The sequence below is a fragment of the Vigna angularis genome, chromosome 5, assembly GCF_016808095.1.
Source record: "Vigna angularis cultivar LongXiaoDou No.4 chromosome 5, ASM1680809v1, whole genome shotgun sequence".
NCBI classification, from domain to species: Eukaryota; Viridiplantae; Streptophyta; class Magnoliopsida; order Fabales; family Fabaceae; genus Vigna; species Vigna angularis.
In genome coordinates, this window is record NC_068974.1 from 31,830,455 (window position 1) to 31,847,351 (window position 16,897).

At 31.6% G+C, this 16,897-nt stretch overlaps 1 protein-coding gene and 1 long non-coding RNA gene across 2 annotated transcripts; one reads left to right on the forward strand and one right to left on the reverse strand.

Moving 5' to 3' along the window:
• Positions 1–6,116: 6,116 nt before the first annotated feature.
• On the reverse strand, positions 6,117–7,420 carry LOC108340554 (uncharacterized). The gene is made up of 2 exons (XM_017578017.2): positions 7,090–7,420; positions 6,117–6,767 (listed from the first exon to the last, which is right to left on the reverse strand). The coding sequence occupies exons 1-2, from the start codon at positions 7,418–7,420 to the stop codon at positions 6,406–6,408; spliced, it is 693 nt and encodes a 230-aa protein (XP_017433506.2). The 3' UTR covers positions 6,117–6,405.
• Positions 7,421–8,621: 1,201 nt separating this feature from the next.
• On the forward strand, positions 8,622–13,369 carry LOC108340555 (uncharacterized). The gene is made up of 4 exons (XR_001833227.2): positions 8,622–9,088; positions 9,214–9,802; positions 11,830–12,262; positions 12,804–13,369. It is a non-coding gene; the product is annotated as an uncharacterized LOC108340555 (long non-coding RNA).
• The last annotated feature ends 3,528 nt before the right edge of the window (positions 13,370–16,897 follow it).

Sequence of the window (16,897 nt, forward strand, 5' to 3'; positions counted from 1 at the left end):
ACAGAATAAGCACTACCAAGGCCGAACGCTAACTAAACCATGATTTGACCGAACACTATTTGTTCAACTAAAACCGAACGCTATCAATCCATTCACTAAGACCGAACGATACCAGATCAAAGCCTAACCGAACACTATTAAATCAACACTTAACCGAACGCTATCAAGATCCTCCACTAAACCGAACGCTATCCAGTCCACCCGTTACGACCGAACGCTATTAAGTTTATCCATTAAGACTGAACGCTCCCCAGAAGACCGAATACCATCAATACCAAATGTTGCCTATGACCGAGCGCTACCTGAGATTGAGCGTCATCCAAACCGAACGCTAAGTGTCCTAACGCCACACCAACATATGATCGAGCGCTACTAGCCAGCACATCAACGAACGTTACTAATCCAATGACCGAGCGCTATTAAGGACAAACATTAAATGACTTAATGCCAAACCAACATTTGACCGAACGTCACTCAATCAGCACATGACCGAACGCTACTCACCCAGCACATGACCGAACGCTACTCACCCAGCACATGACCGAACGTTCAAATCAGAAATGGACGAACGGTCAGTTTTTAACGTTCTGCAAAATTCTGCATAATGATGGCAGAACTTCCCCTTGACCATTTCCAACCATTTTTATCAACTTCTAACACCCTTAATTCTTGTTTTATACTTGATTGGACTTACCTAAATGATTATAAACATTCCTACTTCCATTCTAAAGTGATTCATACTCAAATTCAACTCTAAAACACCAATTTCCACAACTTAGGTACCCAAATCCAATTCTACTACTTTGCACCTATTTTGATCAATTTAGTGACTCAAACAAGTCACAATCCAGTAGCTAAAACTGTCCCAATAGTCCAGTTGCACTCTAGACCTCAAATGTCCAAAATCACTACCTCACTTCCTCTCAAAATGACCTAACGGACAACCCAACTCCAAATTTCTCTCCAACCAAAGACATACCAAATTTCACACATAAATCACTTCCAATTGGTCAATTACAGCAATCCAAACTCATCCAAATCAATTCCAAATAGTACAACACAGTTTCCAAACAACCAAATCATACATAATTCAACCCATACAAACAACACATAATAAATCTAAAGAAAGTATTCTAGCTTCCCTTACCTCTTGAAGACTTTCTTCACTAACTTGATCTTCCACCACCTAATCAGAGATCAACCGGTGTAGTGAGGAGATTTGGAAGAGAGAAGGAGGAGGTTGTGTAGAGAGAAGGTAGAGAATGGAAAAATTTGGGTTTTTAGAGAGAGAATGGAATAATCAGGTTCTTACAAAGAATAGAGAGATAATTTAAATAATGTAACATTAAATTTATAGACATCTTTCAATTAAATTATGTTGCTTTCAAAATATATAGTTGAAAATTTATTTCTGGTTACATAGACAAAATTTTGTATTAATATAAAATAAAATTATTTAATATATTATTTTATAAAATAAAATTGATATAACATATTTTAATTATACTAAAATGTAAATTATTGTATATTGTTCAATTTTAATAAAGTTTTACATAAATAATTATGATAATATGAAAATTTTAATTTAATAGTTAAATTGAATATATATATATATATATATATATATATATATGGGGTTTGTTAAGGCGCGTACGCCTGTTTTTCAGTTGGTACATTTTAGCAATGTGTATTGGGTTTTAGTAGACAAAAATACTCTTATATATCATGGATTCTAACTTTTAAGGTTAATGGTATTTTAATAATTAAAAAAAAAAACCTTGAAACCCTTACCCACCTCTCTCATTCCTCTCAATCCTTTCTCTTTCATGTCTCTCACTCCAACATTTTCTCTGTCATGCCTACTGTGGCCTCAATTAAAAAAATTAGAAATACTTGTCATTAAACCATTTGTCTTTGTAAAGTGTTGAGTAATTGACATATTCACCTTCAGGCAAAGGTTCATTCAAGATCTCTTCAATTTCACCATCTTCACTCTAATTTCATCATCTGCATATGTTGAATTATCATTTCTAAAAAAACCCTCAAGGCCAATTACCAATTCCTTCGGATGTCATTATGCTTGTAAAAATTAGATAAAATTATATACGACAAAAATTATAAAATGAAAACTCATTATAAAATCATTTTTTATAAGAAATTGTTTAACAACAAGTGTTTCTGATTTTTTTTCCAGGGTAATTACCAATTCCTTTGATGTCATTATACTTGTGAAAATTAGATAAGACAAAAATTATAAAATGAAAATTCATTATAAAATCATTTTTTGTAAGAAACTGTTTAACAGCTTGAGATGAAAACTCATTATAAAATCCCTTTTTTAAGATTGTTTAACGGCAAGTGTTTCTGATTTTTTCAATTGGAACTACAGAATGAAAATTATTAAAATACCCTTAACCTTAAAACTTAGAATCCATAATATATAAGAGTATTTTTGTCTACTAAATTCTGGTACACATTGCTAAAATATACCAACTGAAAAACAGACGTACACGCGTTAACAAACCCATATATATATATATATATATATATATATATATATATATTAAATATACTTTTTTATTTAAATTATTTTTAAAATTGTTATAATAATAATATTTATGTGTCGTTTGTGTAAGAAAACGTCTTACATAACTAGAAATGAAATAAGTATGTACTTAATTTAAAAATAAAACACAATTTTTAAAAATATTTAAGAAAAAAACATGTAATCCTATTTATAGTGAAACATTTGATGAAAATTACACCAATTTTTTTTATTAAAAATATTACACAATTCTGCAATGAGAGAAAAAAAAATGATTTCCTTTTGAAGATGCATTTTTATACAAACTTGACTGTTCGATTCACCTGCAATCTCTATTACCTTGTAGCTTTTATCATAATATTAAAGGGACGATTCTTTCCTCATCTTCCTTTTTTCTTTCTATACTTTCCATAGTTTTTGATTAATTGATGAAATGATAATTTTATTTCTATTTTATTTTCTTATACCTTGTCAGTGTCCACTTTCTTCACCTCAGCGCTGCACCTCTGGTGGTGGTGGGCACAAGTTATCTTATTTTAATTTAATTCTGAATATATACAATTTGAAAGATATTACAAAATTTTAAATGAGTTATAAAATACACATTCGAGAATGTATCTTTTGAATATAATTTTTCACAGCATATTTTTGAATATGAAAATATTTTTTGAATTATCCTAATTTATTTAAAAAAGAGATGTATGATTAATTTTTTAAATGGTTTAACCAGTTAACCTAGGAAAAAATTTCACCTACATAGAACATCACATCCACTAACGAATACCGTAAGCAACAATATCGTTCATAGTAAATGCATCCTCAAAAGAAAAGATTGTTTTTTCCTCTCAGATTGCAAAATCATTACATTGACAATGAATTATACAAGATAAACGTCTCAATCAAATAAAATAAAAGTAAATAAATAAATAAAAGTCTATAAATATAACAAAATAATTTCTGGAGACGTCATAACATATTAAACCATCTATTAAAAAATAAGCTAACTAAATCTAGAAATATAACCAAGTTTCTGCTTTTAATAAAAAAAATCAATTGTGTAAGGATTATTAGGTACGTCGTGACTTTAAGTTCACATAGATACTCTAATAGTGATCAGTATACAACCCTTATACCCATACCCATGAAGAGAAGTATCAGGATGACTCATTGAAACAAATGTCATTAAGAAAATGAACGTGTGTGGTGTTGACAGAAGAGAAAGACAAGTATATATATATATATATATATATATATATATATATATATATATATATATATATATATATATATATATATATATATATATATATATATATATATATATATATATATATATATATATATACACTGAGGTGAAGAAAAGAAGCGGTAAAGAAACAGATGGTGATAAATGCAGTGGGTGTATTCTAACAGTCCCCTCAAGCTTGGCATAGATATTTATGGTGCTGAGCTTGGAATTAATGTGGTGGAAGGAAGAAGGAGGAAGCGATTTTGTGAGGATATTTGCAAGTTGAAGGGTGGAATGTATGGGAAGCAATTTGACAATTTCTTGCTGGACTTTCTCACGGATGAGGTGGCAATCAATCATGGAAAACTTGATTAGTGGTAATCTTGATGGCAGAATGGTTATCACAGAAGATAGTGGCAAGTTGTGAGAAAGGAGGTGAAGATCGCTCATGAAGTGACTGAGCCATTGAATTCGCATACAGTTTGGGCAAGGACACGGTATTCTGCTTCAAAGGAGCTTAGAGAAACAAAAGATTGTTTCTTAGATTTCCAGGAAATGGGTGAATCGCCGAGGTACACAATGTAACCAATGGTGGATTTTTTTGAGTCAGGGCAGCAAGCTCAGCCAGAGTCGCTATAAGCCTTAAGTGTAAAGGGGCTGGTTGCGTTGAGAAATATGCCTTGTCCAGGGGTGTTTTTTATGTAGCGGAGGATGCGAAAGGCGGCTTGGTGATGAGCTTGAGTTGGTGATGCAACGTATTGGCTGAAACGACGAACGACATAAGTGATGTCAGAACGTGTGTTCGTGAGATAAATGAGGCGCCCAATCAAACAACGAAAGGCAGAGGGATCCTCAAGCGGCTGGCCTTCGGAGGAGACTTTTGTAGAGAAATTCATGGGCGTACTGACGGAGCAGCGACTAGCATCCCAGTTTCTTGCAGAAGATCTAGTACATATTTTCATTGTGAGAGATGAATTCCTACAGAGTTTCGAGCAACCTCGAAACCCAAAAAGTAAGACAAGTTACCCATGTTTTTTATTTTCAATTGCTCATTTAACGGATTAGTGATATGATCAATTGTAAGTATATTATTACCAGTAAGAATGATATCATCAACGCAGATTAAGAGGATGGTGATGGTGTCACCTTTGTGGTGAGTAAATAAAGAATGATCACCAGATGTTTGAATAAATTCATGAGAGAGAAGGAAAGAGGAGACTTTTCATACCATTGCTGGCTTGCTTGTTTCAAGCCATAAAGTGATTTGTGTAAGAGACATACTTGGTTGGGATTGGATATAATGAGTTCCGATGGTGGATGCATGTAGACTTCCTCATGTAAATCTCCATGTAAAAAGGCATTGTTGACATATAATTACCTTAGATGCCAGTTCTTTGCAACAGCCAATGAGAGAACTAACAGAACAATTGTAAGTTTGGCAACTTGTGAGAAGGTGTCAAAATAATCAATACCTTCCAATTATGTATATCCTTTAGCAACAAGACGAGCCTTGAATTTATCAATGGTGCCATCGGCTTTGTGCTTGGTCTTATAAACCCATTTACAGCCTATTGCTTGCTTGTGGGAAGGGAGAGTAGTGAGAGTCCAAGTCTGATTTTGGTCGAGGGCAGTGAGTTCGGTTTGCATAGCAGCACGTTAATGTTCATGTTGGATGGCTTCTTTGTAGTCAGTAGAATCGTGGATGTTGTCTATAGAAGAGATAAAATGTCTATACGCAGGAGATTGTTTATGAAAACTAAGCACATGTTCAATAGGATATTTGTTGGTAAAAGTACTATAAGATGCTATTTGAAAGTCTTTGAGGTATGCAGGCATAGTTCTAGTATGAATAGATCACCTAGGAGAAATAAACGTATTGTCTAAATGCTCTTCATTGTTAAGAGAAGAAGAGTTATGAGGAACAGGGGGAGTGGGATGATCAGTATCATGCAGGATGGTATTATGATGTAAAGGTAGAGGTAAAGCAAAATGTAGTGAAGTAGTGGATGCCATATCAGGAAATTCATTTTCACAAAAACAACATTTCTAGAGATTTGAATATCATTAGTTGCAAGACTGTAAGTTATATATCCTTTAGTGGTTGGATGAAGACCAAGGAAAACACCAGCAGTAGCATGCATATCAAGTTTCTTTCTATGAGATTGAAGGGTGTTGGTGTAGCAAAGACAGCCAAAAACTCTAAGTCTAGTGATATCAAAAGCTGTGATAAAGTTTGTCATATGGAGAATTCTTATTGAGAAGGGGAGTAGGCATGATATTAATGAGAAGAGTTGCATAACTGAGTGCATATGTCCAAAATTGAGTAGAAAGTTTGGAATGAAAAAGCAAGGAGCTAGTGGCATTTAAAAGGTGTTGGTGTTTTCTTTCAACAATCCCATTTTATTGAGGGGTTTCATTATAGGAGGTTTGGTGAATAATCCCTTGAGAACTAAAGTAGTCATGCATAGCAAATTCAGGCTCATTATCATATCTTATGATTTTAATAGCGGTTTGAAACTGATTTTTAACATAAGATATGAAATGCAAAATGTGATTTCTTGTTTCAGATTTGTCATGCATTAAATGAACCCATGTGTATTTAGTATGATAATCGACAATTGTTAAAAAATATCTATGAGAATGGATGGATGCATTGGAACAGGGACCCCAAATATCTATATGTATAAGATAAAAAAACATGTAAAGCAACAGAGTTATGTGAAGTAAAAGGCAATTTCTTTTGTTTTACAATGTGGCAGGCATTACAATTGTCTGATCTATAGTTAATGCAGGGATATTTCTGTTTAAGAACCTCCAGTCTCTTATCAGATAAATGGCCTAAGCGGTTGTGCCAAATGTTGTTGTTGACAGCAAGGAGTGATTGTTGTGAACTGACAGAATGCACACAAGGAGCAACAGTGATGGCAAGGCCATGAAGGACATACAGACGAGCGTGTAGATCAACTAAACCAATCTTGTGGTGTGTTATTGAATCTTGGATGAAAACATTGAGAATTAGTAAAGCTTAGGTAAACATTATTATGCAAAACCATTTTAGATATAGAGATGAGATTATAGGAAAACTCAATGATATAAAGAACATTGGTTAGGCAAAGTATATCATAAAACTTTATGTTTCCTTTATGGGTGGCTTTGGTGGTGATGCCATTGGGAAGATTAATAATGACAGGTCTAATTGGATCATAGGAATGGAAGTGTTTAAGGGAAGAAACAACATGGTCAGTGGCACTAGAGTCTAAAATCCATGTTGTGATAGTTATTGCAGCAGCATAGTCAAAAGTTAAAATGGTTTTACCTGGGTCCTGAGAACTGAAAATCATGGAACCGATTTGAGGGTTGGAGGCATTATCCGCAGTAGGGTTGATGAGAGCCATGAGGGCATGATATTGTTGCTTAGTAAGGCGCACTTCAGGGTCAAAATTGTCTCCCGGAGTGTCATTGGTAGGTTCTTGGCTTCTTGAGAGGAGACTTTTACCATTGTCGAATTCGTGACCGGGTGGATATCCATGTTTCCTATAGCAAACATCAACCGTATGCCCAGTTTTGTAGGAAACCCATTTTTTCTTGAAACACACCGTATCGGTGTGGCCATTCTTGCCACAAAAAGAACAAACAATAGTGCCCATAGTTACATTGACAGTTTTGGGTTCAAGGCTATTTAGGAAACTATTATTCATTAATTGTCTTTCCTGCTGCATGACATAGCAAAAGATCTTGGAAACGGGGGTATAGGATCCAGTAAGAGGACATGGGATTGGATATTACCATACTGCTCATTCAGGCCACAAAGAAATTGCAATGTCAGTCTTCATGTTTTCTTTGTGAGATCGTTGAGAGCATTTTGCAGGAGCATTAAACGTCACAAGTGCAGGTTGGATCAGGACGAAAGTTCTCTAACTCATCCCATATGATGCGCATCTTAGTGTAAAACTCATTGACGGTGTATGTTCCTTGCTTTAGGGAAGAAGCGTCTCTTTGCAGCTCGGAGATGCGCAACAAATCTCCTTGGAAGAATCTTGATTTGAGATCTTTCCAAATGGCTTGGGCGTCTTCCATCCAAAGAATGTTGTGTCTGATTTCTAGTGAAACTCAGTGGACCAACCAAAGAGAAAGAAAAGAGAACGAAAGAAGAGAAAGAAAATAGAGAACAAATAAAGAAAGAAAATAGAGAAAAAAAAAGAGAAAGAAAATAGAGAAAAAGAAGAGAACAATAAAGAACAGAGAGAGGAAAAAGGAAATAGAGAAAGAGAGGAGAAAGAAGAAAAAGTGATAAAAAAAGAGAAAAAGAAGAGAGAATCACCATAATAAATTAATCCAAACTAGTTTGACTAGAGGTTTAAAAGGAGCATCAGTCATAAAAGTAAAAAGAAATAGTGTATGTACTGCAATGAAGTTTCTACAAGATTTTTGTCTACAAAATAATAATGAAAATAGAAAGAAGAGAAAGAAGAAAAAGAGAAGAAAAGGAGAAAAAGAAGAAGAAGAGAAGGATGAGCTCAATGAATAAAAGTTGGGATTAAGTTGAGAAGTGGTTAATGTTAAATTATCTCTACTCTTTCTCTACTTATTGATTCATTACTATTTGTTTATTGATTTCAAGAAACCAATAACTTATAAAGATTTCAAAAAAATCATTAAAAATGGTTAATCCAATTCAACCCCCCCTCCTCTTGGCTTGAGATATAAGGTCTTTTTTTTTCTTACAGATTCTTCATGACTTGAGCCTTAGGTCCATTTAGGTGGTTGTAGGGCACTGTTTGGGTCCTCGTTGTGAAGGGCACGGTGAGAGCACTCTAGTTAACTATACTGCTTAACTTCAAGGTAAGGGGAGCTAGTTGTATTTTGTTTGAATTGTATGATGCGTATGTTTAATAATTATAATTGTCTTACGGTTGTACTGTAATTGTGGTTGTAAGCATGTTGAGTTGCGTTTGTGGAAATTATGAAATGTGTGTAACTACTGAAGATTGATATGAACTACAAAATATGAAGTTTTCTGGTTGTTTGTTTTCCTGACTGCTATCTAGGTTTTGCTCCCCCGTAGAGAACATTTCTGTTTTGCATGAGATGAACTTCTGTTAATCTGATTTACATAAGCTATAGGCTAAGTATTTTCTTTTCATGCCTCACTTGTCAGGTTGGTCTTTCATCTCTCAATTTAGGAATATGTCCAAAATTGAGTACACTCAGCATTAAAGCACCTTATATGGTTTCAGTTGAGTTGAAAGGATGTGGTGTACTATCTGAAGCATTCATTAATTGTCCACTCTTAACATCTCTCGATGCTTCCTTTTGTAGGTCATCTATACATTATTTTCCTATTTATCCTTTCTAAAACATTTGTTAATGGTTTTCTCTAAACATCTCTAGACTCTTTCTTCTGCAATGCTGATTGACTTTTTATTGTTTGGAATTTCAGCCAACTAACTGATGACTGCTTGTCTGCTACAACTATCTCATGCCCACTGATTGAGTCATTGATATTGATATCATGCCCATCAATTGTATTAGAAAGTCTTCGATCTTTATTTTGTCTTCCAAATTTGATTGTTCTTGACTTATCATACACTTTCTTGGTGAACTTGCAACCTGTTTTTTATTCTTGTTTACAGCAAAAGGTTAGAGTTGCCATAGCATGGTTTCTTATTCTTGTACATTCTTTTAATCACGAGTATTGCTAATGAGATGGGTTTAGAACAATCATACCTTTTTTTTATAATCAGTAATGTGTACTGTTATCATGGTATCTTATTCCCATAATTCCAATCTGTCATTTCCCTTTCATTTCATTATTGATAATTTGGCATTTTATATTAGTGTTATTGTTTTTATTATCTTCATTTGCTGATAGTGCTACTTTTTTTTCTTGCTTCTAGCTATCACAAATTGATTTATTAATGTTGTGTAGATCTTTTTGTAAGTGTAATTGAAACTACAAGTTGTAATCTACAGAAACGGCTTCTGTTGTTGGCCACATAGCAATGATGACTGATCACTACAATGTGCTGGTAAGTTCAAAGTTGTTCAAAGTTGTTTTTTCTGGTAGATATGTTTTGCTAGAAAGAAGGTGAAAACTATCATATTGAAAACTTAATCAAAATCCTGTTCTCATTATTTGCCATGGCATCCCTTGTTATATTATAATCTTTCAATTTCTTTTAATTCATGTATTTTTTCATGCTCACTTTTGAATTTGCATTTGTCTTTATATTTATTGGAACATATTAATATTTGTGTAAGTTGTGTTCTTTTTCTAGTTTTACCTTTTTTCTTGATCCCTTCTTCATGGTATGTTATATTGCCTTTGATTATAAATTAAAGTTTAAATCAGTTTATATAAGATTAGTTATTAAGATATTAGTTACTTTTCTATTATTAGATTTTAAATCAGTGACAATTATATTAGTTACTTTTCTATTATTAGATTTTAAATCAGTGACAATTTTAGAATCTAATAACAGAAAGTATTGAAAATTTTGATAGTTAATGTTAAATATCAATTTAGATTCTAATTTATAAATTAATTATAATTTTTTATTAATAATAGAAACTATATACAAATGTATTTTTTCTCCTAAAATTCATTTTTAACCTTGTTTGTGTCAAAATTCTAACTGTCTTTCAACTTTTTTTTTTTTAAAATCATTAATCAATGATTGGTTGAACTAAACGAGTGGTAGGTTTATACTTGTTGATGATTTGAGAGACTCAAGAAAAAAGTGGTAGAGATTCAGGTCAATAATGATTTTGCTTCGCAGGACACAAGATCAGAGTGCAAGAAGAAAGACCCTCAACAATGTTATGATAGAAATAAAAGCCTTCTAGAATCAAGTCTGTGACTACAAGTTAGAAGATAAATTATTTAAACTATATTTATGACTACGAGTTTAATCTTATTTAATACTTAATGATCTAAAAATAATTTATATATAATATGATTTAATTAAATATTTTCTTCTTAATATAATTCATGTGACAATATAAGTGTATGAAATATAATCTATCGCACTAATTTATATCCTAATAATGTGAATATAACAAATATTAAAGCTCATCATTAAAAATACTAAAAGCTCTACTTATTGACTACTTCTGGTACCACCTCACCTTAATAGGACATGTTTGCCTCCTCTGTTAGAAAGACTTTAGATACTCCTCTGTTAGAAAGACTTTAGATACAAAAACTCATTTGAGTCAATCACCAAAGTTAACCATCAAGGACATAACTTTTTAGTAATACAGGGGGCTTTGTACCCCCAACTTTTGTTTCATATATAAATATATAAAAAGTAATTATTATTTTAATTTTAGTATATTTTGTGTATGTGGCATCCTAAAATATTTGTATATATGTTTTGGCATTTTTAAAATATTTACTCAAGATCCATTGAACTTTGATATAATTGATGAGTGTTTTGATGGAGGATTACCAAGTAGACACAACAAAAAGGAGACATAAGTTTAATCTACACCTAAAAGTAGTGCTCTCAAAATGAATTGTAACCTGCGGGCTAATCCGGCTTACCAGGAGTTTGAACCGGGTTGAGTTTGAAAAAAATGTAATTTTTTTATGCGGACTAGTTTTCAACTTGATTCACTTAGAATCCAACTCACCGGGTTGAAGCCGTGGTGAGCCGGGTTGGCTCACCAACTCACCTAATTTAATTTAATTATTTATTATTTTGTGGTTCAATATTATTAGTTAACATTTTTTTATTATATTGTAGATAGTGATAAAGAAGAAGATATTTCAAGAGAGAAAAATATTATAGATTTATCTATTCAATACTCTAATATTATAAATTAGTTAAAAATAATGAAATATGAGATGTGGAGTTGAGTTAAAATTTAATTTGGTTTACTTGAATTGTATTTTGAAATTTGGTATATTGTTTGGTTAAATATTGTGATTGAGATTAATTGAGTCATTGAGTAATGTACAATTTGATAGTCACTATGTTTTTACCATCAATTGTTGTTGGACTGATTTGTAAGGTTATAAAGTTACAAAATTATGTTTTGCATAATTATGTAGATTCGATGGGCGATAATATACTTGTTGGACAAAGTCAAAGTCAGAGAGTTACTAACTTGATTTGGGCAAGACAATATTCGTTAGGGTAGATCAAAGTCAAAGAGCTCACTAACTTGAAAGTCGCTAAAGATTTAGCTGTCTCTAGGTCGTGTCTCTGGTGCAAACGACAACAGTGTGGGGTAAGTTCCACTTTGTTGTAATTGTCGTAGTTTTAATTGTTGTCATCTTCACAACTGAGGATCTTACTAGGTCATCTTCACTTTGCTCACTACTCATTTACCTGAACACCGCGAGCACCTCCTACTTTGCTCACTACTGCCGATACTTTTTTTATATGTTTTCGTTATCGCATTGACCACTCCTCCCTGGCGACCCTTCCCCTGCTTAGGTTCACGATCGTCATGGAACTCACAATATTGGCAACACCGACGAGGTTCGTCTACTCCATTTCCCTTTGTTTCAATTTTTCCTATCTTTATGGTTTTGGGTTCTAATGTTTGTTGTTTCAAGAGAGAGTGATGGTGAATTGAATTTGAAGGGTTATGGGATTTGGAGTTTTCTAATTTTGTTGATGTAATTTTAATTGAATATAATTTTTATGTTTTGATTAAGTGTTTTGTTTGAAACTGAATGGAGCCAATGTTGAATGTTGGAGATGAAACCTAGTTTTAATGGGAAGGATGGCATTTCTGGTTGAAAGTTTTGGGAAATCATTGAGTTTAATTGCATAAATAATTTAATTTCTCCATTGTTCGTGTTTTTTGGTTCATTCATATCGTGTTATTGTTGTGATATTATTGGTGTAGTTAATTACATGATTAGATTTATGTGTGAAGTATCTTAGCTTTATGTTCTATTGTAGACTTATTGATAAGGGTCTAATATGAGTTAGCTTTGATTATAATTTGGCACTTGTCTTGTTTTGATTATGTTAAAATTCAATGTTAATCACTTCAATTTTACTTGTTTTGCAGGTTTTGATAAACTTTGAGAGTCACAGATGTAATAAGAAGAAAACAAAGGAATTATGACCAAAACACAACAAACTGACTTAAGTGTGGTTGCAACGTGGAATTTGAGGCTTGAGTCACACGGAGAAAACTCGCCTTAGAAAGAAACCTCAAGCCTTTACCTGAGGTTAAAGCCATGAAGAATCATTCACTTAGAGGTAATCTTAAGAGGCTTCAACACAAAAACACAAAGCCTAAGCTATAAAGGAAACCCACCTTGGGAGGAAATCTCACAAATGAAGCCATGAATGCCACCGCTAAAGCCACATTGTCATTGTCTATAAAAACAAAATTTCCTCTTTATTTCAGAGAACCTTTTTGGATACTTTTCACTAGACTTTCTAGACAGGTTTAGAGAGACTTTAGAAAGTCTTCTCATCTATTTCCTCTGTACTATAAAGAACATCATTAAAGGATTAGGAGATAAAGTTCCTTCCTTGTATTAACTTCTTCCCATCCATTATGAGAAAATAAATCTCCTAGGTGTTGGAGTGAGATGTAAACCACAACAAGCTCTGGCTAAAAAAACACATGATATTTGCACAAAATATTTTTTATTTTATTAATAGATAACATTTCAATCACACCTTTAATGATGTCTACTCCTATAGTCTTAAACTTGTCGTGCTATATGAGTTTTCCATGCACTTTATCGACCTATCTAAACTTTGCATTGACTTATTTGAACTCTCCATGCATTTTTACCTCGCTATCCGGACTTTCTGTCAAGCTATTTTAGTTCTTTAAGCACCTTATCACGTTATCTGAACTTTCTACCTACCGAGTTATTCAGATATCTTGCAGATTTGAAGACATAATATACATGTCTTAAACAAGTTTGAGACTTGAAACACAATTTGCCACACTAAAAAAACAAACGATATGATATTCGTTGTGAAAAATTAAATCCGTGATTTTTTAAAAGAAGAAAGAACGAAATATAATTAAATATAATTAAAGTTGGATGAAAAACTGAAAACACATAATATTAAAAATATGAAGAAAAATATAATTAATCTTATATTAAATGTAAATTTATAATAATTATATATTATATTTAATATGATAGAATATGTATTAAATGTAATATTTATGATACTGTAAAATTAATAGAAAAAAGAATATTTTATTATTATGCTATAGGCTTAAAATCTTTATTCATTTTGTTAATATATTTTTTTTATAAAAAGCTTGATTGGTCATTCTTTTCTGTAAATTTTTAGGATATTTTTTAGAAAAATTGAATTTAATTTCACTCGGATGAACTATTGAACAGTAATAATAAGTCATTTTGCAAAAGAAAAAGAGAGAAAAAAGAAAACTATTAAAAAATGAGAGAAAAAATTTGAACGTTATAAACTAAATAATTTAATATCACATAATATTCTAATGCATTAAATACTCCGACATAATATTTTATTTCATATAAAAATAAATAAAAATATAGCATAGATAAAAATAATAATGAAAACAATATTATGAATACATTCCCCGCCTCCAAAACATATATATATATATATATATATATATATATATATATATATATATATATATATATATATATATATATATATATATATATATATATATATATATATATATATATATATATATATATATATATATATATATAAAAGTTTACTAACACACCTGTTTTTCAGTGGGTACATTTTAGCAATGTGTACCGGGTTTTAGTAAACAAAAATATCCTTATATATTATGAATTCTAACTTTTAAGGTTAAGGGTATTTTAATAATTTTTATTTTCAAAACTAAAAAAAAAAAGAAACTTTCAAACCCTCAGCCCATTTTTTCATTAAAATAAAATACTTATTAACCTCTTTTTGTTTTTTGTTTTGTTGTTGTCCAAGCTATCATCCGATAAGGTGAAGGGAGAGATCTCCAGGGGGCTCAGAGATTTATTATGCTATAATATTACTAGACACTATTAATAGAGAGAAAAAAAAAGAAAAAGAAAAGAAAAAATATAAAAAAAGAAAAAACAAAAGAGAACAATAAAAAAGAGAGAGGAAAAAGAAAATAGAGAAATAGTGGAAACAAATGCAAGCCTAAAAACAAAAAAAGAAACGAATGTGAAAAAACAAATTCAAGGGCAACATTAGTATCTTTAGATGAATTCCTCCATAAGTCCTTGTTTGCAAGAGCGAAAAATAAGAAAAAATAAATTAACTTACACATAAGTTAAAAATAGAAATTTAGAAAAGTTATATAAAAGAACCTCTACAAAATAACTTTTGCACAACTTCATTTTATCTTACAAATTCCTCTTATTTTTTCTCTGGAAGGAGGTTATTAACCAAACTAGTCGAAATAGGCCCTAAATGGGGTTGGGCATATGCATTGACTGCCTTTTTAGAGTTCCTTTTTTGTGTGTAATGGGTTTTAAATGGGAAACCAAGTCAGTCATAAATCAAATGCAGAGCAATGCTTTGATGACCCATGGATTAAGTACTTTCAACTTTCAAGTACTTCATTACATATTGTATTGAAATCTTGAGAATAAGAGAGTAAAATTCAAGGGCATACCTCGACCTCAATCCTTTATACCGTGATGTTGCTGCTGCATGTTTTGCAACCACCTAGAGCAAGATGCAATAAAGAACATTTCCACATAGAGTGACAACTTTTTTTGTTTTATAAAACGTGTTCTACATTAAACTTCCTTGGTTAGAAATTAGAGCTTGAAACAATACCAAATCTTCAGTTATAAATGACACATCACAAAATTAAATGTGTCTTGTGTCATTTATTCCATTACCATTACTAGAAAAAAAATAGAGAGTGGAGAAAAAACAGAGAAAAAGAAGAGAAAGAAAATAGAGAAAAAGAACAAGCATGAGAAAACGATAAAGAACAGAGAGAGGAAAAAGAAAATAGAGAAAGAGAGGAGAAAGAAGAAAAAGTGAGAAAAGAGAGAAAAAGAAGAGAGCATTACCATAGTAAATTAACCCAAGCTAGTTTGACTAGAGGATTTATAAAAATAAAAAGAAACTGTGTATGAACTGCAATGAAGTTTTTACAAGATTTTTGTCTTACATAATAATAAAGAAAATAGAGAGAAGAGAAAGAAGAAAAAGAGAGGAAAAGGAGAAAAAGAAAACAACATCCCATTTTGTCATTAAAATGAAATACTCATTGGCCTCTTTTTGTTATGTTATTGTCCAAGTGGAGGGGCTTCTGTCCCTGGTGCTCAGAGATTTAATTATGTTATAATATTTGCAGACATTATTATATGTTATATTTAAAATGTCTTATTTATTTATTTTTTTATTTTATTTATTTGAGACACGCTTATTGTATTTACATATTCGTGAAAGTCTTCAATAATTCCAAGAACTTTTGAAGAACATTACGTTGCTCGCGTTTATTAAAAAATTAATTGTGCGTGTTGTAATTTATTCCAATACCAATACTAGAAAGTAATAGGAGAACAAGAGAATGAAAACAGAGTAAAAGAGGGGAGAGAAAATAGAGAAAAAGAAGAGAACGAGAGACGAGAAAGAAAATAGAGAAAAAAAAGAAAGAAAATAAAGAAAAAGAAAAGAGAAAATATAGAAAAAGAAAAAACAAAGAGAACAATAAAAAAGAGAGAGAGAAAAAAGAAAATAGAGAAAAAGTGGAACAAATGTAAGCTTAAAGACAAAAAAAAGAAACTAATGTGAAGAAACAAATGTCAATGGGTGATATATATAGATAGATGATTGTGTATCGTTATTAAAAAATGAATAATTTCTTTTATTAAATTTAATGAAATATTTATTAAATTTAATGAAATATTTATTATAAATTAATTAAATATGAGTAAAAAGTAATGTTGTTGCTGCAGGTTCTGCTGTTGCGGTTCTGCCACACCCAGAAGAAGAAACATAATCATGTATACAGTGTTGTTGCAGGTTCTGCCCCACCCAGAAGATGAATCTCAATCTTTTATACCGTGATGTTGTTGCTGCATGTTTTGCCACCACCCGAGAGCAAGATAACATTTTCACATAGAGTGACAACATTTTTTATTTTATAAAACGTGTTCTACATTAAAC

Bases quoted from the DNA above. Each gene is read 5' to 3' on its own strand.
- LOC108340554 (XM_017578017.2), bottom strand. From the start codon at position 7,420: ATGGGCACTATTGTTTGTTCTTTTTGTGGCAAGAATGGCCACACCGAT. The intron at 6,768-7,089 runs GTAAAACCATTT...TTTTCATCCAAG, and splicing joins TTTCAGTTCTCAGGACCCAG to ATTCAATAACACACCACAAG.